The sequence below is a fragment of the Tyto alba genome, unplaced genomic scaffold (assembly GCF_018691265.1).
Source record: "Tyto alba isolate M040663 unplaced genomic scaffold, T.alba_DEE_v4.0 Super-Scaffold_1, whole genome shotgun sequence".
Taxonomy (NCBI): domain Eukaryota; kingdom Metazoa; phylum Chordata; class Aves; order Strigiformes; family Tytonidae; genus Tyto; species Tyto alba.
In genome coordinates, this window is record NW_024881261.1 from 14,767,993 (window position 1) to 14,794,457 (window position 26,465).

Consider the following 26,465-nt stretch of genomic DNA (forward strand, 5'->3'; position numbering starts at 1 on the left):
TGGGAATCTTTTCAAGCATCTTTGTAATAGGAAGGGTCACACCATTTTAGAAGCGCAGCAAACCCATTGAAGTAGTCTGCCCAATGCATAGTAAGATGTAGATGTAAAATCGTGATGTATAGTAAGCTATATATTAATCTAACCTTGGAAGTGTGAAAAGTTCATGTTTAATACAGTGGGAAGAAATAAGATTTAGATTGGAATTTTATTTGGAAAGCAAGCTGAGCAGAATTCAGAAGGGCTAAAAAAGTAGCAAATTCAGTTCTCTTGACTTGTTTATGGACACACATGTACAATCTTTTACATTTAAATTTTCTGCTGCCCTTTCATGCTACAAGAGGGCTTTTGTCAGGGGCAAGAAGTGGAAAGCTGATTTTGAGGTATCTTGGACACTTGGTCACCTGTACCTGATTTGAATAACTAGGAAGGATCCTGCAGTCAGGGCAGATGTATGTGGTTCATGCTAGTGTTGGCAGACATTAAAAATTAGATAGGTCAAGTCTAAGAGTGGTAAGGGTTGTTCCTTTTTTACCAAGGCCTGAAATTCAGTGAGGGGCATGATTGTCCTGGCCCAGTGAGAGTGCAACTAGAGAGGAACATTTGGTGGATTTTACGTTAAGCTCCAAGGGCATCTTGTGCCCTAGTAACTTTTCAGCCTTTCCATACCAGTGCTGGAGCTTGGAATACCCCTAACAGCCCTCACTGTGATGCTGAAACACTCTGCAGAACTGCTTTTGTCATTTACCGGTTTCTGAGATTGGTGGTAGATGCTCCATGCTAAAAAAATAGTTCAGTAGATACTTACCCAATGCAAAGTCATTTAAAGGAATAACACTGGGTGTTTTTATTTAGATGAGTACAGTCACCATTGGAGGAAAAAAACAAGTGCTCTTCTGAATCACATTTTTCAGTTGCAAGTTCATTCATGTCAGCAGTTATTCTTTTTGCTGAGAAAAGTGATTTTTAAATTGCAGATAAGTTTCTCTCTCTTTGCCAAAGGCATTAATTTTAACATGTATTTGGCAGCACTTACATTGGAGGTTTCTTCTCATGCAATGCAGCATAACATATGTTGTGTGTGATGTATTTTTCTGGACCATAATCACTGTGATTTTTTTTTTTTTTTTTTAGGGGCTTTTATATTCCTCCTAAATGGTTCTTAAATGCTCAAGATTGTTTTGTGGAGATTTTGGGTTTTTTTTTCCTACTGAGTTACAATATGTAATGATGCCTTGGAGCCTCAGTAAATTGCAGTCTATAGCTGCAAGCTAGCAGGATTTTAGCTGTTCTGAATAACTGTGTGCCTTTCCAACAATCGTGGGAAGATCAAGTGTGATCTGATGGTAAAATAAATATTCCTAATACTGGCTCCATAGTAACCTGCTTGGGTTGTTTTAATTGGAATAAACAGGTAACTAATTTTAGGGGTTGAATGTAAAGAATTAACATACTAGTTTCTGAGTAGTTGATAGAAAGCTAAAAAAAATCAGGAATAAATCTTGTTTAATGTTGTAGATCTCAAGATATTTTAACATTTCTGAAACTGGGTGGTTGGTTGAATCTTTCTTAGCTGACAATAGGATTTCTAGCTCTGTTTGGGGCAAAAACATTAAAAAATTGCTTCACGAAATTTATTTGAAAGAGAAGCAATTTCGCTTAACTTTTAAGATACTGTAAAACTTGAACAATTTACTGCAAGGAGGAGAAATGAGGCACTGATAGAAATTTTTAAAAGGCTCAATTTTGTTACCAAGCGTTGACATCTGCCTGTAATTAAGAGTACAATCGAGTAGCTGAGAAAGGAAGCTTGTTACTAACGGTATGGGGAAATAATTTCTTCCCTGTATCACCTTCCTCTCCTCTGCTGCACAAATGCAACATGATCCAAGCTGCTAGTTATTTTCACTTGTCTGAAACCAGCCCTTTCAGAGCTCTGCATCACTGATGGATATAATGAGCTCACACATGGGAAAAGCTAAAAAGAGTGGCTTCCTTTATGTCCTTGGCCCTTGGCACAGAGGTCTCACAGATTATAATGGTCTCTTTGTAACTCTCACCTTTTTGTAACCCAGTGCTATTGTATTTTTTAGGTCTCCTGAACTGGGTAGTAAAAGCTGTGATCTAATTTAATTCCTGTGATCCTGTAGCACACGTCAGCTGTGGAAGTGTTTTATTCTTTGCTGTGGGCATATTGAATTTGGAAAGCGGGGCACTTTTTGTTGCTCCTCTTCTTTATAACATTGAAAGTTGTATATACTGTGATGTTTAGGTCTGTCAGTTCCACTCTAAAGTTTATAGTTGGGTGTAACAGGTGGGATCCTTTTCTTTTCTTTCTTTTTTTTTTTTTTTTTTTTCAGTTCGGGTTCACAAAAGTATAGCAAAGAACACTAGAGAGTTTTGCTTTTCTTTTGAGCATGTCTGAGCCTGCTTTAAGATTTGTAATAAGCAGTGAGAGCTCATTCTCTGTTTGGGTTTCCTCTTAAGGACAGTATCTAGAGAAAGCAGCTGAACATATATAGAAAAGTATAATACTTTAAAAGTGAATAATTACAAAGCAAGCAATGCTAGTAGTTGGTTAACTCTTGGTTTCTCTTTGTACAGAAGGAATTGCGGTGGGTTTGGCCTTTGGCTTAACAGGGATATTTCCTTTTTAGATAAATAATTTCTTTAAATGTCCTACTGCCAAATGTAGCATTTGAAAACTCATTCATCAAAGTATACATTGTAGCATTTCCTTCTTGTATAAATATTTATTTACTTTAAGAAGCTCTGCCATAGAAGGAAAACTGGGTTTGACCACAGTTCTCCAAAAAAGGAAGCTTGAATGTGTCTTATTTTCACTATTGAAGTAGCTAGCAGGCACAAGTAAGTATACCTTTGTGAAGGTGTAACAACATACTATGTGCCAAGAGGTTCATAAGTGACTTCCTAGTACCTGTTCTTCCTAAGAAGAAATGAGGACAATTGGGATTCTGTCTTCATATTGCAACACAGTCATCCCACTTTATGCTAGGCACTGAGTGCATGAGTTAAAGTTTCTGTTTCCTCCTGTATCCTTTTAGGTGTCAGCAATGAATTTCTGGTTATTAACAGGATGAGAAGATGAAGGAAAGTTAGTGAGCTGGCGCTAATACCACCTGAATAAAATAGGGGTTTTTTTATTCCTGTCCATTAAAGTTAAGGTTGATTGGCATCTACCCTACACTAGGCCCTCATTTGTCATCGTAAGAATCGTTTAAACAAAAGCGAAGCTGCATGAGACTCACAGAGTACATTTGCTGTTTCTCAGAAGCCGTCTGTATTACCTGTAGCTGTGGAGTTCAGGATCGTGTATATTTGCTGTAGTCTCTTCTATAAGTGTTTTAATGTGCTGTCCTCGTTTACCAACATGACCCCTCTGGCTGTTTTTGTCAGTTCTTATAAAAGAATACTTTGATCCACTTTTCTCAGTGCCTGCATTTTAATCCCTTTTTTTGGATCTTCAGTCTTGATCATATGACTGATATCACCATGTCCAGGGATGCAAAGCATTTGGATTTTATTTCCCTTAGATCTGACTTGTGGATGCCAGAAGTTAGTAGATTCAAAAGCAACAGATAAAGTTCATAGAAGAAGAGTCATCAGAAGACACTTGCTACAAAGATACTTGCAAGTTGTGGCTTGGGAACTTCCTGAGAAAGGCTTTTGAAATTGGAAAATTGTATAGGGAGGTAGCATACTTGCCCTTATCATGTATTTTTATCTAGACTTTCAGCATAGGGGGCTAGGTAGCCCTTTGGCGTGCCCTGGTATGGCCATTTTTAGGACCTTAAATTAAAAAAAATATTTTTTTAATTGGTTCCTTTTTTGGTGCCCGCTTTTCCTGAGTTATATTATTAATCTCCTCTTTGAGTAAAGGGCAAAATCTGTAGCCAGAAGGGAAGCTTCAGGTCTTACTTAGTGAAGCATGTTAGCTAATTTGATCAAAGTATTGATGTTACAGATCTGTTCTCCTTTGTTAGGAATCTGTTTTCTTTCACCATCACATCTGAAAACTCCAGTAGCTCTTCCACTTTATTTTTTCCTTGAAAATAACATACTACACTTGGGGTTTTTTTCTTTTCCCCATAAGAGCAGCTTTATTTTCAGTGGCACCATTTAGCTGTCAGACAAAGTTAAAGAAACTAATGGTAGAAGAGAGTGAAATAATTATACACAGCAGCAGTTAGGGTGGTTTTCAGCTGAAAGAGCTTTGGCACTAGAGGCAAAACAAGCCTGTTTTTCTAATAAGAGGTCATCTTCTAGACAGAATGTAAAAGTGTTGATAAGCACTGTCTGAAAGGAATTCCCAAGGGAAGAAAAAGAGCATGTCATGGAGGCATGGAAGAGCACATTCTGTCCTCTTGAGTCTTTTTGAGGTCAATTTCTTAATCTTAAATTTTCTCCAATGTAAAATGGCTCAGAGAATTTTCTGAGTAGTTGAGGCTACACCAACCAGTCAAAATTGTTTTTACATAGGTAACAAATTATTGTTTAAAAAAATTATCTATATTCTTCAAAAACACTGTGTTTAGACTAATACAGTACTTTCTGTTGTTAATGTATTATAATACAGAACCTGTAAAGTGGTGACAGTCCTGTTGCTGTTTGTAATTAGCTTTTTAATGATAGATTTTTTGAATGTGCTCGCACAGAACTGTGTAACTGCTCTGCAACATAACATCTTGCATCTTGTATGTTAATAGACAAAAACATCAGAAGCAAAATGTGGTAGAAGTTCTAACATGTCAGTTGTGATTAATGTAGTTCTCTCTTCAAAAGAACACTCTTACTAGAACCTGTCCGTATAAGTAGGTCTAATGCAACAAGTCAGATTCCCAGTGAACCAATGGTGGAAGCAAATGAACTATGAGGCTTTTCACCAGCTGTGTGTGAATTAAGTGAAACAAGTAAGATTAATGAGTCAGGAATTGTCCTGTTTCACAGGTGAAAGGGTTTTTTTATTATGTGAAGCAGGCTCAGAAGAGGAGAAACATGACTTCAGAAACCACCCCCCTATTAGTTTATTGTGGGTTTTTTATTCCTTGTATTCATTATTTAATAAATGTGTAGTGGTAGTCTGGACTCTTCCAGTACAGCTTTTGGCAGCACCTTCTAGAACTATTTAATTGATTACTTTTTTTTTTCTGCCCCACAGTATCATGTGGAAAGCAGCATGAGTTGTAAATGAGACCCTGTTGCATGAAGATGAAATAATTTCATTATAACTTCAAATACTTTACTTTTTTTTTTAAACATTCTTCTCCATCTCAAAGAAGAGAGGGGAATATAATTATTTGCCTTGATATTTCAAAACCTTCATTCACTATATGGAAGGGACATGGTATGAAATGGCGAGTGAGACTGAAGCTGAGGTTCTGCCAGGCAGTCACTGTCATACCAGGCAGTGACAGAAATGCTTCATGGAGAAAGTGAAGTCGAATGGTGATACAGTTTCTTTCTCTACTCTCTAGGATGGTTTACTTGTACTACACTATGGCCTGGTAGTATCTCCACTACCTGTAGCTTAAAGATTGCTAGAATATCAGAAGGCAAAAGAATCAGAAGGCAAAAGAATCCGAAGTCACCAAGCTTCTTCACTGCTGTTTTTCACCAAAGAAGGCCATCATATTTCCTGTGACAGGAAGCAAGTAAAAGAAACCACCACTAACTGCTGTATGCTTGTAATTTAGTGTCTGACTTTACCACTGTAAAAAAACTACAGCTTCTGTAACTACAGCTATAGATGTTACTATGCTTTGTGTTACAAATTACTATCTTAAAATTTCACTCAGCTCAGGGAATTTAAATGCTCAGAGTAGCTGCGTTTTTTTACTTTCTAAAACCACAAGATCTCATGGGGCAAACAGCCTTTTTTTCCTCTAAGCTATGAGATATTGCTTGCTTTCGAAGTGTCTAGCTAGAACAGTGCTCTCAGGGATGATCTTCAGTGGGCAGTATAATTTATTCTGGGGAGGAGACAGTCATTTGCCTAAAAAAAAAAAAAAAGTACTGTGATCACCTGTCTTCAGATGTGATTTGGGGAGAGGAAGGGAACTTTAGAAATGCAGACCAAAATAGGTAGAAAATGACACATCATAAGCATTGTTTTTTGAGAAGTAGCATTAAATTTAGTTGTTTTTCTTGAAGAAAGACAATTTTATTTGCACTGGAAATATATTTGCTGGTAGTTCGGCTTATACCAAATGGTGGATCATACATCTCTAGTCTTAATGGAGATGAGCTAGCTGTAAGCTGGTTAAACTATGCATAAAAAAAGTAGCACCTCTTTCTACCTGCTTGCTGTATGTAAAATAATCAGTCAGCCTGATTCTGCAGTCATGTAAAATCTGTCAGCTGAGTCGACTGGCAGGGACATAAATCCTTTCACTTTAGCACATATCTTTCTAGCAGTCATGAAAATAGTAGCATTTTCCACTCTTTCTAATGTGTATTAGTGCATTGTAGTAGAGACCAGGGTTGAGTAATGCTTGCCTGTTACTGACAGATTCACAGAGGACATTAGGTAACTTTAACATATTAAAATACTGGGTTTTGTGACAACTGTAATACTTCAAATTTTGTTCTGTTAAAGATTTCCATGGTTTCTTGCACAGCATTAAGGACCAGAGCTTTGTGTGTTATGGCCTTGCTGCATTACTAGGTCATCAGTGTGTGGATTCATGAAAGCCACCGTTATGCACCAGGCTCCCTTCCTTCCCTATAGTTTGTGTAGGGAAAGGGGAGGAGATTCCTTTGTAAGGCATTTCAGAGCATCTAAGCTAGCTCAAATGCACTTCCTCACTGTCAGCCTAAGAGGACTGGCATCCTTTGTCTAAAAAAAGCTTTCATGAATCCCTCCTCAGGTCTTTATAATAAATGTTCCGTTTGTCTGTGAAGGTGACACCATCAGAAAAAAAAGTCTTGTTTGAAGTAATTCTTGTGATGCTTTTAAGTGTAACAAAAACATTTCTAGCTACAAATTCCTATTTTACCTTTGAAGTTTGTATAAAAGTAGTGTTTAAAATGCAGCAGAAAATGAGATTATTTTGTAAACACTGAGTTGTGTTGATAAGAGATTATATATTGTAACAGTAAAATAAACTTTATTTTAGCCAATTTAAAACTGAGCTTTCCTATTTTTGTGCCATGCTTCCTATGTCAGCCTCAAAATTATAGCAGTTGATACTGAAACTGCTGGATATGCTCTGCAGTTATTAGAATGTCATATTTCAATTAGGAGGTTGAATGGTGAAGGGTAGTGTAATACCAGAATCCACTGGAGCTAACTGTGGTATCATTAGGTGGAGTAACATGGAATTTCTAGGACTCTCCTTTTAATGAGAATTTCAGTGAGAAATAGCTCTGTAAAGATGTCAAGATTATTCTTCCACGCAGATACAGGAGAAATAATCCTATGTAGTTACGGGACCCCTTTTTTTGTCAATACTTACATCTTTTTGTCAAAGCAACCTCAAGATCATTTGCATTCATGTTTATGGCAGTTGTTACCAAGTCCCCTGTCAACTGGATCTTTCTCTGCCACTCTGATCGTCTGGGCTTTACGCGAGGCATCTGGCTGCCACTTCCTGTGTCATTGTCACTTATGGTTTTGTTTTCTCTGTATAGCTCTCTGTTTAAAAGAAGTTAGCAGTTTAGTCACATTTTACATTATAAATTCTCCCCTAATCCAGGCTTGAACTTTATGTCTACAGATGGGCTTATCTGCAAAGTTTTAACAGCTACAGAGAAGCTGATAGTTAATTCAAATTAATGTCATTCTAGGATACTGCTGACTTGCATAACCTCAGTATGACTGTGCTGCTACTGGCTCTGATGTCAGTGTCAGTTTCTGAATTTTTTTAAAAGGGCTTCTGGATGCCTTTAAAGAGAATTTTTCTGTAGGGTAAATCACATGCCAACTAAAATGCAGAAAGCCAAGACTTCCTGCTTCATTCTTTCAGTGGCTTAATGATGATTGAAGATCTGTTGCCTGTGATATTTAGGTATGAATGCTTAGTGACCTCTTTCTTATTTCCCATTTGTCCTCTCTATTTCTTCCGCACCTGCCTTCAGAAAGCATATTCTTAGCTTAGTTTTCCTGGCTGAACATCCTGCTTGCTTTCACCTTAAAGCATACCCTGAAGGCACTGATGTTCTGTCTGCTCTCCAGGGCCTGCACTACCCCTGGGGTACATCAGCATGGGGATGGGGGGTGACCTTTGGCTATTGCCAAGGCTGATCTGCAGGCTGTGTCATTTCCCGTATAAAGAAAATCAGTCTACTTGCTTTAAAATGTGCCAATCTTCTTTGAACTCTCCTGCTACTGTTTTATTTCTGTTGGTCTTCTTTTAACCTTGGCTTTCCTCCAGTCACTTTTGGTCCTGATGATAGAAGAGCTTCTGTAACAACAAGCCGTCTATGGGATGGCATCTCTGCCCTCGTGGGAGATGAGCCAGCTTCGTGCTCTGGAAGTAAGGGAAGGTGTACTTGGACTCATTCATTATTTTACAGACACTATCGTTTCATCACTTGAAATAATTCTGGTTTTATTTTCTGGTTACCTACTTATCAATGTCAATGCTAACACAGATATTCATTAAATACTATTTGTACTGCAGCATAATTGTGCGTTGCTTTACAGATCTGCTAATTCCCAGCAAGAGGAGATACTGAGCCCAAGTGTCAGGAATTTTTATAAATGCAGAATCAAGCTACAATCAAGTCATGAGCATTGAGTCATGTTGGTTATGTTCTGCCTGTTTTTTTTTGTGTTTGATACAGATTTAGTGTAGTAAGGTTCAAGAGACTAGTGAAATGAGCAGCTGAGCCCTCTAAATCGAAAGGCACTGCAATGGCAATGTACGATCTTCTTTTATGTTCTGAACACCAACATCGCACTCAGCTTTGAGCTGCATTGCCACCAGACTGTGGTACAGATGACGGTAGAACCCTTGATACTTATTTCCATACATGTGAAACAACTAATGAGTTTTATTGAAAAAATCATTCAAGCTTGTCTAATAGTAGTCTGTGTTGAATTGCTTTTCAGGGAAGCATTAGGCATTTATGTGCAATGATTTATGTTAATCCATGTTAACAGTCACTAACAAAATTACATCCCTGGCATTTCTGTTTTCACTCTTCTTCAGTGTGGAGTATCATTATTATGAAATTTGTGCTCCATACAAATGAGGGGGTGAGGATTCTCTCCAGCAGTTGAGAGAACCTGTTAACAGAGACATAGGAATTTTTATCTATTACATTTCTTTCTTTTAAAGGGAGATAGTCATGTTGTCCATATAAATCGTCTAATATGCTGTATGCTCAACAGAGTGCACCAGCTGCCAGCTAGCATGTTTAGGTACTTTAAAGTATACTTGTTCTGCTGTGAGAGATACTTGCCGAGATGCTGCAAATGGTGCATTTATCACTTTTGCTTTTTATTTTTTCTACCTCCTTTTTTTCTGTAACCTGAACTAGTTCAACACAAAGAGAAGCAGCAAGGTGATCATAAGTTCAGTTTTATTCATGTCATCTTTAAGACACCCTTGCTGAATGAGCCAACAGATATTTACTTGTGCTGAGGTTTCAGAAAGTTGCTTTAGATACAAGTTTAATCACTAAACAGGTCAAATTTTATTGTTTTTTGAGAGATAAATGGTAATCCCATCTGAGGTAAAATGCAATATTGAATGGCTGCCCTGCAGCTGCAAAATTCTTGCTGGAGGTGTATCACCATCTGTACTGGGTTTTGATTTAGTATAACAGCAGTACATTTGTATCAAAGCAGCAGTGATCTGCAAAAGAAGTATTTCCCAATGTGGAAAAGAGAATTTGTATTTTCTAATTGCGTGGTAAAATAGTCTATTTGGAAATTAAATCTTAAAATGTCTGTTTTCTTCCAAGGGAAATAACAGTAGAAAAATGGGTGGTGGGGACTTGGCAAAGACTGAGAAAAAAAATTTGTTCCAGGGAGAGCTACTTTGGAGCCCTTTTCATGGGTTGCTGGGAAACAACCGATTATTCCAAGAGACCATGATGTGCGCAGAGCACACTGCTTACAGCATGCTTTTCTGTAGCTTGTTGGTGGCAGAAGTGGCTATGTTAAACGATGGACCAGCAGGTCCTTTTTTGCCTATGCCTTGGACTGAAAAGGAGGAACTCGTGAGAAGCCCAACACCCCTTCACAAGAACCTGCAATCTCATTTTTTGCCTCATGGGACTGTCGTGGTTTGGGCCTGGTTGGCAGCCAACCACCACGCAGCCACTCTCTCTCCCTTCTCTTCCGGCAATAAGAAGGGACAGAGAGCCAGGCTTGGGGTTCAAGATAGGACTGGGATGGGGAGAAAATCACCCTTTATGGGCATGAGCGAAAGGCAGACTTGTTAGGGGAAGGAAAAAAGAGCATACGTTTATTACAGACACTAACAACACATAACAGAGTAGGACAGTGAGAAGCATTGCCACATCTTGAGAACACCTTCCCCCCACCCCTCCCTTCTTCCCGGGCTCAGCTCTGCTCCCGATATCTCTACCTCCTCCCCCAGTGGCGCAGGGAATGGGAGGTGCAGTCAGCGCTGCCACTTTCCTTATCTTCGGTGTGGGGAGTGTCTGGAACTTCTTCCCCCTGCTCCATCGTGGTCCCCCTCTCACAGGAGACAGTCCTCCACAAACTTTCTCCAACATGAGTTCCTCCCACGGGCCACAGCGTTCCCCACACTGCTCCGTCATGGGTCACTAAATCCCTCCGACTGGATTCCCTCCCATGGCTGCAGCCCTTCCCGAGCTGCTCCAGCGTGGGACTCCCCCGCATGCTGCAATCCTCCCAGCGCTGAATTACAGCAGCGGGGCTGCCTTTTCCCATGAGACCCCGGCCTTCTTCGGGCACAGAACCTTGATCACTCCGAGCAGGAGCCACAGGCCATAAATCAATGTCTGCTCCACCGTAGATCTTCATGGGTGGCGGGGGGGGCCGCCCTGCCGTCTCACCACAGGATACAGGGGGGTCTCTGCTCCGGCACACCTCCCCCCTCCTTTCTTCCTCCGTTCCTCCACTGACCTTGGTGTTCATGCAGCTGCAGCAACTCCTCCTCACAAGTCCCACTGCACGTCACCACGTCCCTTCTTAAATACGTTATCGCAGAGGCGCAGCCCATTGGCTCAATTTCCCAAACAGAAGTGGAGCTGACGTGGAGCTGGGGGAGCTTCGAGAAGCTTCTCACAGGGGGCTGCCCCGATAGCCCCCTCCCCTGCCACCGAAAAACTCCACCACTCACTCAACCCAGGGCAGGGACATGGGAAAACATTTCGCCTACTGGTGGCAATAAAATAGCAGATTGAGAGCCATGACATAGAACACAGGAGTGGTGGTGGTTTTCCTCTGCATGAGCAGGTAAGCAGAACTCTTTTCAGCTCTGCCCTTAATTTGCTGTATGACCTTGAGCAGAGTTCTTCACTTCTCAGCCCTGTCCATCTAGAGCAATAATTTCTGTGATGTGCTGTGTGTGTAAACTCCACACTACTGCTGGGTATGTGAGGACAGGCGATTAAGAGAACTATTGAGATCTTTATGAGTGCAGGTGTAACAGTCATGCTGGTAATGATACATGTTGCCAGAGCAACCAAGTGTGTTTTGTTTGAAGACTTGTTTAAAATTTTGCTAAATGATAAACTTTGGGGCTGAATTTGTTGTGTTGCAGGTTGTTCCAGCTGCAAGTGGATTGATTTAGTTATCTATGGAGAAGTTCAATCAAAAGGATTCAGCTGGTTTTAAGAACAAGTAGTTTGTGAACAGTTTTAAAAAAAAAAAAAAAAAAAAAACAAACGCTTGTTTCATTTTGGGTAGGTGGGTAGGTTGGTTGGTTGGTTGGTGGTTTTTTTGCTTTTACAGCTTTGTCTTTTGGTTGCAACTGAGCTCACAATGAAGCTTGCCTTGGTGTTGAGGCATTCATAACCTCTGCTCTCTGAATGGGTTTTCTGGTGCCTAGTAAGGGAAGCTCAACTTCTCAGTCAATGAGTGTATTTCACCTATGCACCTGCTTGTGTGAAACTTGGAGAAGTTTGGTATCTTTGAGTCCTTCAGCACTCTCAAACATGGCTGAAGTTAAGCTGGTAAGCGTAAAAAATGACTGTGGAAGGGTTTAAGAGATAAGGGGATCATTCAGTCACAGTATGATCCTATAACCTTTGCTTCCTGAAGAATCTAGCCTGAATATTTTGGTTTGTTGAAACATTCTGGCTTTCTTCAAGCATTGCCAGGCATTCTTATTCATACAGCTCTTGGGCCTCCACTAGACTAGGAATTTGCTAATGAGGTGTCTTGTGTTTGGGGCTTGGGGGTTTTCTCCACTTCCATTGAAAATCTACTTAAACTTGATGATGTTTTAAGCCTCAGTTTAAACTGCATTTTTCTGACCGCAGCTTTTCCAAATGACATCTCCAAACAGCTTGTTCTTACAGACCACACTCAGGTCTGTGCGTGTATGCCATCTCGGAGGATGACTGCATGGGTGTCAGAGTTTACAAGGCTGCTCCAGGCACAGGGGAGCCAGGAGCTTGTGTCTGCTGTGCTCTCCGGTGTGCAAGCAGACAGCAGCTGACTCTCCACGCAAAGGCAGAGGAGCTGAGCTGGCCCTGCTGCATTAGGAATGGACTCTAGTGCCTCTGTTGTTTCAGAGCTGATGCTTATGGCAGGCCAAGAGCTTTGCTCCCAAGTACAAGCAGCAAGTGGATGTGTGCCTGGGGCTCTGGAATTGCACTCTGAAATTTTCTGGGTATTTCCCTGTCATCTAAGCAGGTGTGTCTGTGTTTAGTGTGAACACTGATCCTTCTTTGTGTTATGGTGGACAGCTGAGCTCCAACAGACTAGTCACTTCTGGGCAGTGGAGTGTCTTTGTGGTACATCCTACTTTAACAAGGATATAATTCGTTGTTGCAGAGTTGCAGGTTCCTCTCTGGTTTAGCTTGGTTTTGGATGAAGACCCCTGCACAAGCTGCAAGAGTGTATCCCCCATTGTCCCCATAATTGCAGACCCCAGCTCTGCAGTCCTTCTGGTTCAGCTGGAATCTGCTGGGACAGAACAGGGTCTATGAGCATTCTCTCACCCCACCCTAAGCTGTACCCTGTTTGCATGTTACATTGCATTTGACAAGTGATCCTTGCTCCCATATGCCTGTGAAGACTTGCATGAATGAGCTGGCATCGCTTGTGCTATTTTGATAGAAACTTTGCTTTAATGTGTCAGACCCCACTGATCATTCAGATGCATCTGTTCGGCTGCTGGTGTTAGGGCTTTACGTGGGTGTGCTGGTTTTGGCTGGGAGAGAGTTCATTTTCTTCCTAGTTGCTAGTATGAGGCTATGTTTTGGATTTGTGCTGGAAACAGTGTTGATATTAGAGGGATGTTTTGGATTTGTTCTGAAAACAGTGTTGATAATAGAGGGATGTTTTGGTTATTGCTGAGCAGCGCTTACACTGTCAAGGCCTCTTCTGCTTCTCACCCCACCCCAACAGCAAGTAGGCTGGGTGTGCACAAGGAGCTGGGAGGGGACACAGCCGGGACAGCTAACCCCAACTGACCAAAGGGATATCCCAGACGACGTGACATCATGCTCAGCATATAAAGCTGGGGGAAGAAGAAGGAAGGGGGGGACGTTTGGAGTGATGGTGTTTGTGTTCTCAAGTAACTGTTACACGTGATGGAGCCTGGCTGTCCTGGGGATGGCCCTGCCTGCCCATGGGAAGTGGGGAATGAATTCCTGATTTTGCTTTGCTTGCACATGCAGCTTTTGCTTTCCCTATTAAACTGTCTTTACCTCAACACACAAGTTTTCTCGCTTTTACTCTTCTGATTCTCTCTCCCATCCCACCAGGGGGAGTGAGCAAGTGGCTGTGTGGGGATTAGTTGCCAGCTGGGGTTAAAGCACGACAGTGGGTCACTCACTGGAGGAAGAAGCTCTTCCCATTGAGGAGGTGTCTGTGCTAAGAGCTGGCAAGGAGAGATCTGGATAGATCCAGCCAAAGGTGCTGGAAGACACTGCTCTGAATTGCCTATTGATTGTTTCTTGCTGAATGGCAGGGTTCTTCCTGAGTCTGGAAAAGATGATTGAATTTCTGTCAAAGGAAAATGATGAGGATTTTTTTTCTTTGGATGCTTTTTCTTTGGCTTACACTTTAATGAATTCCAGCATCTGGACAAGTGTCATTAGCAAAACTTCTCCATGTGCAGTGACTCTCTCTAAGGAGCTGTATAATCTCAGCACAGACAGTTGTGGCAGAAACCTCCAGTGGAGCTGAAGGACCCTTGGTTCCAGGATCTCAATGGGAACAAGGCTCTTCCGTCACTGGAGCAGCAGAAGTGTGACTTAGGCCTGACCCAGCTGACATCCCAGGCTGCACAGAGGGTCCCATCTCACTTACGTGACAACGAAATGAGCAGAGCCAGGCAGCCCCAAAGCACAGCTGCATGGTGCACAGGCCAGCATCTCCATCCAGGGAAAAAACAGCTGGCCAGCCCTGTGGTGGGAGTTTGCACCCCTGCGGGGAGGCTGGAGTTCCCCTCAGCATAAAGATGAAAGCAATGCAGCATCATGGAGAAATTGCCACTCTGCTTCTTCCCGAGCTGATGGTGCAGTCTGTGTCCACAGCTGCCTTTTATCTGAGAGGTTAGGGTTCTGCAGAGGTATAAATCTTTAAGCATCTGCAGTGTGACTCACTCCTTTCCTCTGACAGCCTCAGTGTTTAACCCAGTAAGAAAGATGGGACCACAAAGGAGGAGTTATTGTCCTGCTCCAGCTTAGTGCTCCGTTATAGAAGCCTTCTGATGTGTATACGCAGGCAGGTGAAAGGAGTCACCCTGAAGTAGATAAGGATAAAAAAAGAGGTCTGGATGGCTGTAGCCAGAGGTCAGTGTTGGTAACATGTTGAGCTGGCCCTGTCCCTCTCTGCTGTCATTATTGTTCTCCTAGAGATGAGGAGAGCATGTCCCCTTCCTGCAAGGGCTCTCATTCATTCTCAGTCCTGGGAGAGTGTTTGTGTACTTGGTCAGTCAGTTGCTGCTACCAGCGTAATCAAAGCTTGGCACCTCAGGTGCTGTAAGATTACAGGGACAGAGCCCAGCAGAGGGTCTGTCAAAACCATAACGTAATCTAAAATCCAGCCTGATCCTTTCTGGTGTATCCTAAATAACCAACTCCTTTCCCTGCCTGCTGCCCTCTACCACCTCTGGAGCTTAACACCATCAGACAGCACCAAAACGCTGCAGAAATGCAGGAAATCCCTTGATCCAGTCCTTGCAAAGTAGCCATTTTCCAAAACGGTGCCTCGTCCTCCCCCTGGCTCCTTTGTCCTCCTCCATGCCTGCAGCCCCTCACACTGGTATCACCAAGGTAAAATTCCCAGCTTTGCTGCTAGCGTCCAGCCAGCTGAGCAAGCAGGAATCCTGACAGAGGCTTGTGCTGTGAATAAAGGACAGGTCAGGCTGCTTAATACTCAAGGGACAGAAAGAAAGCAGCGCTGGAGGGTATTTGAGGTTCAGAATATATTACATTAGCTACACAGTCACATCTGCCTTTTATTCCCCCTGTGGTTTGGGAGAAAAGCTGTGTGTTTGCATTTCATAATTGACAGAAAAGCTGTGTGTTTGCATTCCATAATTGACAGCTGAACTGGGAGATACTTGGAGGTTGGTTGGTCCTTGCTTTATGTGCCGGTGCCCTGGACTTAACTCTGCAGGTGCTGGCTCCCACAAGCTCTGCCTGGGTGCCCCGAGTTGCTCTGCGCTGTTTTGGTGGTGGCTGCTGGTGGGATGTGCTGTCCCAGCCCTGCCCTGAGCCCCCTCCCCTGTCTCCAAAAGGTTCCCCCTTGTTTCACCCGCCTGCAGGGCTGCCCTCCCCGGGGCTGCGTCACCCCATGGTGAGCAGCCTCACCAGGTTATCATCCCCGAGGTTACTGGTGCGGCAGGGTCAAGGGAAGTGGCCTTGCTGCTCCTGTCCCCCTGGGGCAGATTGCCATGGTGTGGCGTGACAAGGAACAGGAACAGAAAGGCAATAGGACAGGGTTGCTGCTGGCAGGGCCACCCAGCGGGAAGCCTGCCCGTGCTCTTTCCGTGCCCTGCTGCCCTCCCGTGTGCCCCTCTACAGGCACATCCCGGGCGGAGCGTGGGCATCTTCCAAATATAAGCCAGCACTGGTCACATCAGCTCTGCGGGCATCTGCTGGGTCTACTTAGAAAGTGGGTACACTGACTTCTTCCATCAGCTATGGTGTAAATCATTTTATCTTTACTTGTGAAGGCAAAGAGGCTATTTTTAACCCCTGAGCTTGCAGGCAGGGTGGAGGAGAAATGACAGCTATCTTGGGACCAAACTGTCAGGGGTGTGATGCAAATCAAAGCCCGAGGCCATTTTCTGGACAAATGAGGGTGTGCTTGGCCATGAACTCTTTTACAAAGCAGGGCCACTGCAACAGGCACCTGGGGGGGAGCCCCAGACATGCCCCACTGCCCTTGGTGGGACCAGCCGTGCCTGGCAGCCCCAAGAGCAGGGTCTGGCAGCTGCACACCAACACTCTGCAGGAGACCAGAGGGACTGCTGGGGACCAGATCAGCGGTGGGCCAGACACTGAGGTGTGTTCCTGAGGTGAAGCAGCAGCAAAGATGACAAAACAGCTCAGTTTGATCCACATAACTATTTCTTTCTTTTTAATTATTAACTTGTGCCTTACAATAGAAGAGGAAAGAGTGCGAGCAAACAATTTGCTGGTTCCAGAAACTACTCTGGCACCACCACGAGGGCAGTAAGGTCTCATGATGATAACCTTGCCAGGGCACTGGCACACAACACGCACACGCGGAGTCTCCGGCTCTTGCAAAAGCGATCGCTGGCAATTTTAAGGCATTGAAGGAAACCTATGGTTGTAAATCCTATATCGAATTTGGCACACGTTCGAACAGTTAGAGCGGAGACAACAATGCTTTGTGGGCTGGTGTTTGGGAGTCCTGCAGCTTCTCAGCGCCGGCCGGGGCACGATGCTAATGTACGCGTGGGGTCTTCACGTGATGACTGTGCAGCCAAACAAGGGGCTCTGCAGAGCCCAACATTTTGGAGCGAGTGACACCCGATGAGGTGCTGCACCCTGCGACGCACCAGCTCCCCGACCTGCACCTGCTGCTAGCAAACCCTGGGCTCTGGGCTGGACTAATGCTGCCAAAAAACAGTTGTCAGGACAAAAAAAAAAAAAACATGAACATTCCTTATAGTTTAAAACAGAAGTGGCTCATAGACCAGACGTCAGGTGTGGTTACAGTCCCGTATGGCTATTTCTGTGCTTTTGGGATTAAAAGTAGACGACCACATCTTGAGGAGTGGGGAAGAGTTTAGCTCTACATGGATTTGGATAGTAGATGAAGGTCTGTAGCCTTGGAACTAGTTATAGTAAACATGTTGAGTTGTTTCCCTTGCCCCCACCTCCCTAGAGAGCTGGGTGAGCAGCTCCCCATCGCCCACTGCCAAAAGAGGGAGGGAGGGAGGGAGAGAGGGAGGGAGGGAAGGAGGGAAGGAGAGAAGGAGGGGTGGTGGGTGCTACAAGTCCACTGTGCCACCACAACAATGACCAACATGCATCTAGCTACCTGCCCATGCCTCCACCCATTTAAAAGGGAGCAGTGTGCCAAGCTCGGCCTCTGCAGGGCAGGACCCACAAGGAAGCCGGCCCCGGGTCAGTGACCCTGGAGGGTTGTGTGTTTCTAAGGGGGGCTTCCTGCAAGCCCAGCGTGGCTTCGTGCCCAGAGGACAATTAAAGGCCGAGTGGAGACTGTTCCCCCTCAAATGCAAAATGGACAGGGTCCTGACAGTTACATTTTTGCATTTGCAATGAATCCTTCATGCAGGTTTAATCTCCCTCTTTTCTTGGCAGAGGTTATGGTCCCCTCGATCATCTCAGCCCTGCTGGATGATATTTTAGAGGTCACTTTAATAACCTCTCCTTGCTCCTCCTCCTTGAAGGACAGAGTAGAGGAACTAAAGCCTTTAGGCTGGAAGGAGTAAGTGGGGTTGGGGAGGGGATCGAGCACTGAAAGGCCGACACTTCCCATGCTGAAGAGGTTCTCCTCTCCCTCCAGCAGCTTCCTGCAAACATACCACAAGGGAAGAGGTTAGTCTAAGGACGTCTCATGTGAAACATCTGCAAAGCTTGATGGTGTGCTGTGACCTGTGAGCAAGCCCAAACATTCCAGGCCATCACACCAGCCTGTGGTGGACAATGGCTCAGGTCACACTGCACCATGAAACTGTTCAAAATCATATGCTTTTGGTCAATCATTTCTGGAGCACTTTTAGTATGGGGTACATGAGACCAGCTCCCTCCAGAAATGCCAGGAAAATAAAACCCCGAACCAGAAGGACAATGCCTTTTGCATCTGCTTTGACTCTGCAAGAGAGACAAGTTTCCAACCCCAGCTGTCCCCACTAAAAACCACAGCTGCTGGGATGGCTGGGGGACAGGGTTCACGCCTGCTAGATCGAGGCATGACATAGAGCCACGGCTGCTCCCCAGGCAGGAGCACAGCAGGTCCAGGCAGGGCAGATGAGCAACATGATGGTGTTGCTCCTTATGTGTGTACCCAGATATTTTCCAGGTCCTTGAAAATATCCCAGCCTGGTGGGGTCAGGGGACTGGGCTTGGGAGGTGGCCAGGCAGAGCAGGGTCAGAGCAGCCATACCTGTAGGCAGCTATCTCAATATCAAGGGCCATCTTGACATTAAGCAGGTCTTGGTACTCCCTCAAGTGCCGAGCCATCTCGTTTTTGGTGTTTCGCAGGTCGTCCTCCAGCTGCACAATAGTGTCCTGCAAAGGCAAGGGCACTCAGGGCCATGTTTAAGAGCAGGAGGAACCTCTCCCACAGGTTTTCTGTTCTGCCCATCACAGAGACAGGGAAGTTGCAATGGGCAGTTGATCCACAATGGCACATCCCACCAGGAGCTTGGGACCGTGAAATCTCATGCTAACAGGGATGAAGAAGCAGGTAGAGCACTGGGCATGGCTTGTGAGTGTGTATGGTGATGGGAGGCTTTAAACATTGATGGATTTATATAGTTTCCCATATGCAGCAGGGTCTGTGAGACTGGGAGGGGGAGGCGCAAATAGCACATGGTGGTGGAGCCCCCAGTCCTGTGAGGGATGAGGCAGGCTGCTGTAGAGGAAAGGGAAGAGCTGCTGGGGAGGGATGGGAAATTTTGGGCTTAAACATTGCCAAAGCAGTGGCTCAGTGGGACAAGCAAGAGCACCCAGCACCGCAGCAGCCCACGGCTGGAGCAGGTGCCTGGAGAAGGGCTGCAGTCTGTGTCTGAGGGGCTTAAGAGGAGTTGGAACACGCGTCCGGGTGGTGGAAGGAGATGTGGTGCTGCCAGGGCAGTAGGGAAGAGCTGGCTTCAGGAGGGGAAGTCTGACACCGTCTCCAGAAAATGCCTCAGAGCCCCAGGGCAGGGGGGCTCTGAATGCAGGGATTTGGGGGCTTTGCAGAGTCAAGGACCTGCCCTGCAAGAGCCAGGGTGCTCATCTGGACAATGACATCCTGCTAACATCCTTCCCATCAGCTTTACCCTGCCGTGGCTGCTACAACCAGTTCTACCTGCAATGTGGAGGCATCCAAGGCCAGATTTCCTGCTAACAAAGGGACTCATCTTTTTTTCTTTTTTTTTTTTTTTTTTTTTATTAGAAAACAAGCAGCCTGTTTATTTCCCACCTGCATCCGAGTATCTGAGCAGCAGCCTGGACGCAGTGAAACCCACTCCTGTAGGGGTCTTCCCAAACAGATGGTTTCCCGCTGCTGGCTGCCCCACTGTGCCACCGGAGGAATGTGATTTGGAGCAGCAATGAGTAAGCAGTTTGTATTTAAGTAATGGTGCAGCCCTGCCTGCAAAGCCCTGCAATGGCCACCGCCAGTGTCTGTTCTCCTGCACCCCCCTCCCACAGCTGGGCCTCTGTGATTGTTTCCAGCTCCTCTATCCCAGCAAACGAGCTTTATCCTGCCACATCATCCCCATCTTGTCCTTGTCCTCATTCCCATCTTGTCCCCTCCTTCATGTCCTGCATAACCTTCCTTGTGCACAGCGCAGAGACAGCCATGAGATGTGGAGCTGCCCAAGGAGGAGGGAGCTGCATTGAGCCTGACTCAGCAACCCCCATCTGAGCAGAGACCCTCAGAGAAGCAGTGGCAATTCATCCTGAATGCTGCACAGGGCATCTCACAGTCAAGTTAGCTGGACACATCCTGCCTTGCCAGACATTTACAGGCCATCCTTGGGGTCTCTGCCTTGACCTGTGCTGCCCTGACCATCTCCCGCAGCAAGAGACCTTCATGGAGCTATGCCTCGGAGGTGGGACTGGGCAATGGGAAAGGGTTCAAGGAGACCATTGGGGCATCAAGTGAAAAGCCCCAGGACGTGCGTGGATGCCACTGCAGTACAGATTGAAATCTCTGCTCTGATGCAGCCGTGACAGGAGGGAGGGACTCGGGGTGACCCTACCCTGCGACAGCCCCCCTCTCGCTGCTCTGACCCTCTGTGCCTTCAGCCCCCTTCCCTCTGCCTTCAGTCCGCATGAACAAAATACTCTTTAAAAATGGGTCATCCTTGTTACCCTGTCTGTACCTCTTCCACACCCCAGCTCTACCTACTGGTTGAATAAAACCCCCTCCCCACACCACTGCAAACCCGTCCCCTAACAGAAAGCGTATGGGTTCAGATTTGACTGGATAGCCTACAAATATAAAAACATGTCCCTGCTTTAGCAGTCTATAGGAACATTTTAAAAGCTCGAGCAATAGGAATATTCTCTCTTAAGGAAGACTTCCATCCTTTTCCACGGGTTGCAGCCAAGGAAATTATTTAACTGTTACACATGCACATTGCTCAAAAGACTCCTAAGTATTCCTACACTTAAAGCAGACGACCCTGGGGGTCATATAGGAAAACACAGCTCTGCTGTCACTAAAGCAATTTCAATTATGGTGCTGTTTAATCCAGTTGCCTTTTTTCTCTTTTTCCCCAATTGATAAGTTGTTCCTGGAATCCCTCTTTGCACATGGCATCAAGACTATTTAAAAAGATTACTGTGTATAATCCTTTCACCCACTACAGGAAATACCGTATATTGCCTATACCCACAATATTTCTTGAAGAAGACCTCAGCTATTCAGGAAGATTGCAAGCAGCTTAGAGCTACAGTCACAAATGCTAAAGAGCCTGGCAAAATTTGGCCTTGAAAATGAGAAGGCGTTTCTTGGGTGTGAAATAACAAAGTCCTTCAGGTATGACATAAGGCAGTTGTTTCAGTATTTAGAAGGAAACAGCTAGATTTAGAAACCACAGATCATTTAATAGCCATCTAATAGAACAATCTCACATTTATTTTATTATACATGATGAACACTTCCCTGTAGTGAAAAAATGTGGTAATACTGCAGTAATGGAATAAGAGAGATGGTGTGCTCAGTGTCTGCCCCACGTGACAAGGCATAAGAGATGCTGAGATCTGGCTGCAAATTCAGCCTTAACGTTTGCAGAGCTCCAATTTCTGCAGCGCAAGTGCCAAGAGCCAGGCCGCAGGGCGAGGGGCCAAGCCTGGGCGGCTTCGAGGAATTACCCACAATGATGGAGAACGTGGGCAATTTTGGAGCTGACCCTTAAGGGACGGGGCGGGGAGGGGGGTGATGCCCCAAACAGCGCTGCCATATGCAGGGAGACCTTTGTCCCCTGCAGGAAGGGGATGTTGGAAGGAGTGTCCTGGCCCTGCCTAGCCCCCCGAAACCTGCCCTCTGGGGGTTCTGCCTATGGATAAGGGGTGAAGGCAGCAGGCAACGCCCTGGTGAAGCTGGATCTGTTGTGCAGGGCAGAGAGGCCCTACGCCAGGGTGGGAGGAAGGCTGCAGGGGTGCCTGGTGCTGCGCAGTACTGCAGGGGCACTGCCCCGGTACGGGTGGGCGCTGCACAAGGCAAGAGGGGGTTGGTGCTGTACAGTGCTGGTGGCTGGGGGGAGAGAGGGGGAGGTGTTGTATGCAGTGCAGCACAGCACGGGAGAGTGGGGGCGCGGGGGGTGCTGTGCGGTGCGGGGTGGGGGTAAACCGCATCGGGGCAGGGTGTCGAGCGCCGCACAGACCTGCGGGAGGGGCTGCTGCAGAGGACGGAGCTGCGCCGCGGGATCTTGCATGCAGCGGGGATGCTCAGCGCTGTGCAGAAGCAGAGGATGGGGAGTGCCGGGTGGGAGGGGACGGGGACCCCGCGCGGGGAGGGGACGGGGACGGCTCCCGGCACCGCCCGGCTCACCTGCAGCCCGGCGGCTTCGGCGCTGTGCCGCTCCTCCAGTTCCTGCAGCTGCCTCTCCAGCGACTGGTGGGCGCCGCGCAGGCTCTCCATCTCCGCCAAGCGGGCCTGCAGCTGGCGGCGGCACTCGCCGGCCTCCCGGCGGCTGGCGCGGACGGCCTCCTGGCTGCGGGCCGCCCGTTCGTGGAGGCGGGCGCAGCGGGCGCGGTACCAGTCCTCGGCCGCTTGCAGGTTGCGGGCCGCCAGTGCCTCGTACTGGGCGCGCAGCTCCCGCAACGCCGCCGCCAGGTCGGGCCGCCCGGCCGGGGCGGGGGCCGGGGCCGGGCCCGGGGCGCGGAGCGCCGCGCCCAGCTGCGCCAGCTGCTCGGCGTGAGCGCTGCGCAGGGCCGCCAGCTCCTCCCGCAGCGCCTCCGCCCGCCGCTCCAGGTCGGCCCGAGCCCGGGCGGCCCCTTCGGCCGCTTGCTGCCGGGAGCGCAGCGCCTGCTCCGCCTCGGCCCGGCTCCGCGCCTCCTCCTCGCAGCGCGCCCGCAGCCGCTGCGTCTCCTCGGCCAGGCGCGCCCGCTCCAGCGCCGCCTGGGCCCGCTCCCCGTGCGCCTCCTCCAGCCGGGCGCGCAGGGCGCGCAGCTCCCCGCCCAGCAGCCGCCCCAGCCGGCGCGGCTCGGCCGAGCGCTGCCTCAGCGCCGCCAGCTCGGCCGCCAGCGCCCGGTTCCGCTCCTCCAGCGCCCGCACCCGCTCGATGTAGCCGGCGAAGCGCTCGTTGAGGCCCTGCAGCTGCTCCTTCTCGCTGGCCCGCGCCCGCCGCGGCTCGGCGCTGCGCTCCCGCTCCGCGCCCGGGCGCGCCCGCCGGCCCTCGGGGCGCCGCGGGGTCCCCGCGAAGAGGTGGCGGTAGGAGGCGGCCAGCGCCGCCGGCTCCGCGTTGTAGCTCATGGCGGCGGAGCGGGAGGCGGCGGCGGCGGCGGCGCTTATGTACGGCGGGGCGGGGCGGGGCGCGGCGCGGAGCGGGGCGCGGGGCGGGGCGCGGAGCCGGGGCGGGGGGGCGCGGAGCCCCGAGGACGGGGGGGAGCGGAGCCCCGAGGACGGGGGGGAGCGGAGCCCCGAGGGCGGAGGGGGCGCGGAGTCCCGAGGGCAGAGGGGGAGCGGAGCCCCGAGGGCAGAGGGGGAGCGGAGCCCCGAGGACGGGGGGGAGCGGAGCCCCGAGGGCGGAGGGGGCGCGGAGTCCCGAGGGCAGAGGGGGAGCGGAGCCCCGAGGGCGGAGGGGGAGCGGAGCCCCGAGGACGGGGGGGAGCGGAGCCCCGAGGACGGGGGGGAGCGGAGTCCCGAGGGCAGAGGGGGCGCGGAGTCCCGAGGACGGGGGGGAGCGGAGCCCCGAGGGCGGAGGGGGAGCGGAGCCCCGAGGACGGGGGGGAGCGGAGCCCCGAGGACGGGGGGGAGCGGAGCCCCGAGGGCGGGGGGGGCGCGGAGCCCCGAGGACGGGGGGGAGCGGAGCCCCGAGGGCGGGGGGGGCGCGGAGCGCGGAGCCTCCCCGGGGCCGGCGCGGCAGGAGGCGGCGGGAGCTGTCCGTGCGCCGCGGTGCTGAAGGGCTGTGGCGGCGGGCGGGGCGAGGGGGCGGGACAGACGTGTGTAGGGACGGGCGGACGGACGGACACACGGACACGGAGCACGCCAACATACGGGGGCAGGTGGAGAAGGTCACACGCAGAGAGACAGGCGGGCGCACAGGAACGCGGAGAGGGGCGAGCGCATTGCGCAGTAAGACGCACAGAGGCTCGGAGACAGACAGACAAAGGGACGAGCGGACGTGCGGAGAGACGCGCACAGATGCACGTGCAGATGCGCAGGCAAGGAGAGGCAGAAACACAGAAGGAAGCAGGCAGGAATGGGCAGGTGGAGATGCTGAGTCAGGCAGACACACAAGGTGTTAGGCAGACACACGGAGAGGCAAAAACGCCGGCAAACACACAGACAGAAAGGCAGGCAGACAGACAGAAAGGCTGGCAGACACACAGACAGAAAGACAGGCAGACACACAGGTGCACACACACACACACACACACACACAGAGATCTCTCCTGCTGGGCTGTCCCCACCTATGCTTGGGGGAACCCATGCTGTGTGCCTGTGTCTGGGGTGAGGGTGTCCTGGGGGGGTGGTCCCGGCCCCTCTCCTCTGGTGGGGAGCAGGGTGCCTACAGCACTGTGGGGTCTCCGTGGGATGGAGCTGTGGGCAGTTGGGATGCAGAGGTGGGGACATGCCTGGAGGATGGGGTGCCCAGGACAGAGACTCACTGCCAGGCCAGCCATGCTGCAGGGGACAGATGGGGGAGGATTTTGCCTCCAGGTTGCTTGCCAGGAACTGAAAGAGCCACTTCAGTTTCTCTCCTGTCCACACAAGTCGGCTGGGCCCTCCCACACTGGCAGGGGTTTGCTGGGAGTACCCAGGGCTGCAGAGCTGACGGAAATGGGGGGATACACACACCCCACCACCAGGCCAAACACCCTGCCCAGGAACATGACACCCCAGGGCAGGACCTGCCAAGAGACCAACGGGAAGTGTCCTGATCTCTGGGAGCGACGGTGCAAAATGCAGCTGTGAGATGGAAAAACAGCTTAAAATAACTGATCCAGATGTGAGGAATGTGGTGAAATGTGCAACCAGATCCTGGCTCCTGCTGTACATCTCTGTGCCACTGAGCTCTGCACTGGTGCCCAATCCCTCTACTCCACTTGTCCCTGTTTCTCCTCACAGGTGACTAGGGGACAGCATGAGGGAGGCCCAGCAAATGAACTGGGAGGGCTGACACTGGGTAGAGCTGTGACTTCCAAAAGAGCTGTCACTGTTTCAAAGGGACCAGCCAAATACTGAGAGATGGCGCTGGGATTCACATCTCCTTGGGATCAGAAGTCAATCAGAACAGTGGCTACAGAGGAGGCCCTGCAAGCATGGAAGCAATTCTGGCTGGAGGGCACAGGAGCCCATGCCCCTGCAGCTGTGCTTAGAAGGGCATTGCCTGGGGCAGAAATCCCGTGGGGAAACATCCCTTTCACTTGGGAGTGAGGTGAGCCCAGGCCAAGGCAGAGCACTGCCCCACTGTGGCAGCAGGCTGGTCCTAGGCATGCAGTCAGGGATTGTTGATAGGATAGACACACACATGTCTATACCCCACCCTAGTTCCATATATCGGTCCCATAGGGCATAGGAGGAATAAAGTGTCAGTCAGTGGAGACAAAGGAAAGAGATGGGAGCTATGCACATGCTTGGGTGAGAGACCTGGCTCGTGCCTTGGCTTTCAAAGACACAAATCTGCTCACAGGTAGTCTTCCTGGAAGGAGTCAGTTTTCCTGAAGCCCAATTTAGGTCAGTGACAGTGAGTCTACCACATCTGGATCAGCTGAGTAGCTTACGTTCTGGTGCAGAGCCGGCCAGGCAGACGGCCTCACCACAGGCTGGGGGCTGCCAGCTGACCCGGCCCTGGAGCGTGACGCCTGGCCCGAGCTGCCTGGCTCACGCTGCTGAGGCAGAAGTCCTTTCCTTGGTCTGGGTTTTATTCAGGTCTTTCACATACTTCTCATACAGAAGCATTTTACCACTTCCTTGACATCTGTTGCTTTGCATTACAATATCCTAAGTCAAGTTTCTGCTACTGGAAATAACTGATCACATGACAGAAGTTTCCAGCTCTGCTTAGTTATGTGTGTGGCATTGTTTTGATGACTTTGCTGTGTTGCTTGTTACTGATGACAGAGGCTTCTGCAGTTCTCTTTTGTCTTAGAAAAATGGAGTGCAGCTTATCCTGGCCTCCTCACTTGTGCTGTTTTAGCACTGCCCTACATATGTAGTCTAACAGCAGAGTTAGGAGTGTCACAGTCTCCTCCAGCAGAAGAAGTGCAAGGGTCTCTGTAGGGTCTGCTGACGTCCATAGGTAAAGACCCTGTGATTGAATCCCTTTGCCTCCCAATGGGTTGAGGTGTTCTGGAGTCTTTCCACAGAGGGAGGGAGACTGCATGAAGCAGGTGAGACCCGAGCCGGTTGCTGGCGTGATTGCTGGGACCTTGTAGCTGAATGAGCACAAGGAGTTGGAGTCAGTAAGTGACAGTAAGTGTTGTTGCCCCACAGAACAAGGCTGTGG

At 48.5% G+C, this 26,465-nt stretch overlaps 2 protein-coding genes across 6 annotated transcripts in view; one reads left to right on the plus strand and one right to left on the minus strand.

The window, feature by feature from the left end:
- Positions 1-21,039, plus strand: part of PCGF6 (polycomb group ring finger 6) — a 41,257-nt gene extending 20,218 nt beyond the window's left edge. The window contains exons 10-11 of one of the 5 annotated variants that reach the window (XR_006165129.1): positions 19,736-19,896; positions 20,131-21,039. Coding sequence is in view for 4 of the 5 variants with exons in the window: in XM_042790580.1 (XP_042646514.1) it covers positions 5,493-5,549 (57 nt within the window). In the remaining variant the exon portion in view is untranslated. The other 4 variants (XM_042790587.1, XM_042790580.1, XM_042790592.1 and 1 more) reach the window with 4 other exon arrangements.
- Positions 16,693-23,281, minus strand: INA (internexin neuronal intermediate filament protein alpha). Its single transcript, XM_042790572.1, has 3 exons — positions 22,343-23,281; positions 18,740-18,864; positions 16,693-18,146 (listed from the first exon to the last, which is right to left on the minus strand). The coding sequence occupies exons 1-3, from the start codon at positions 23,264-23,266 to the stop codon at positions 17,873-17,875; spliced, it is 1,323 nt and encodes a 440-aa protein (XP_042646506.1). The 5' UTR covers positions 23,267-23,281; the 3' UTR covers positions 16,693-17,872.
- Positions 23,282-26,465: the final 3,184 nt, after the last annotated feature.

Excerpts from the sequence above, each read along its gene's own strand:
- INA (XM_042790572.1), bottom strand. The coding sequence starts at position 23,266 with ATGAGCTACAACGCGGAGCCGGCGGCGCTGGCCGCCTCCTACCGCCAC. Across the intron at positions 18,865-22,342 it reads CCGAAGCCGCCGGGCTGCAG|GACACTATTGTGCAGCTGGA; the intron begins GTGAGCCGGGCG and ends TTGCCTTTGCAG. Across the intron at positions 18,147-18,739 it reads ATTGAGATAGCTGCCTACAG|GAAGCTGCTGGAGGGAGAGG; the intron begins GTATGGCTGCTC and ends GTATGTTTGCAG.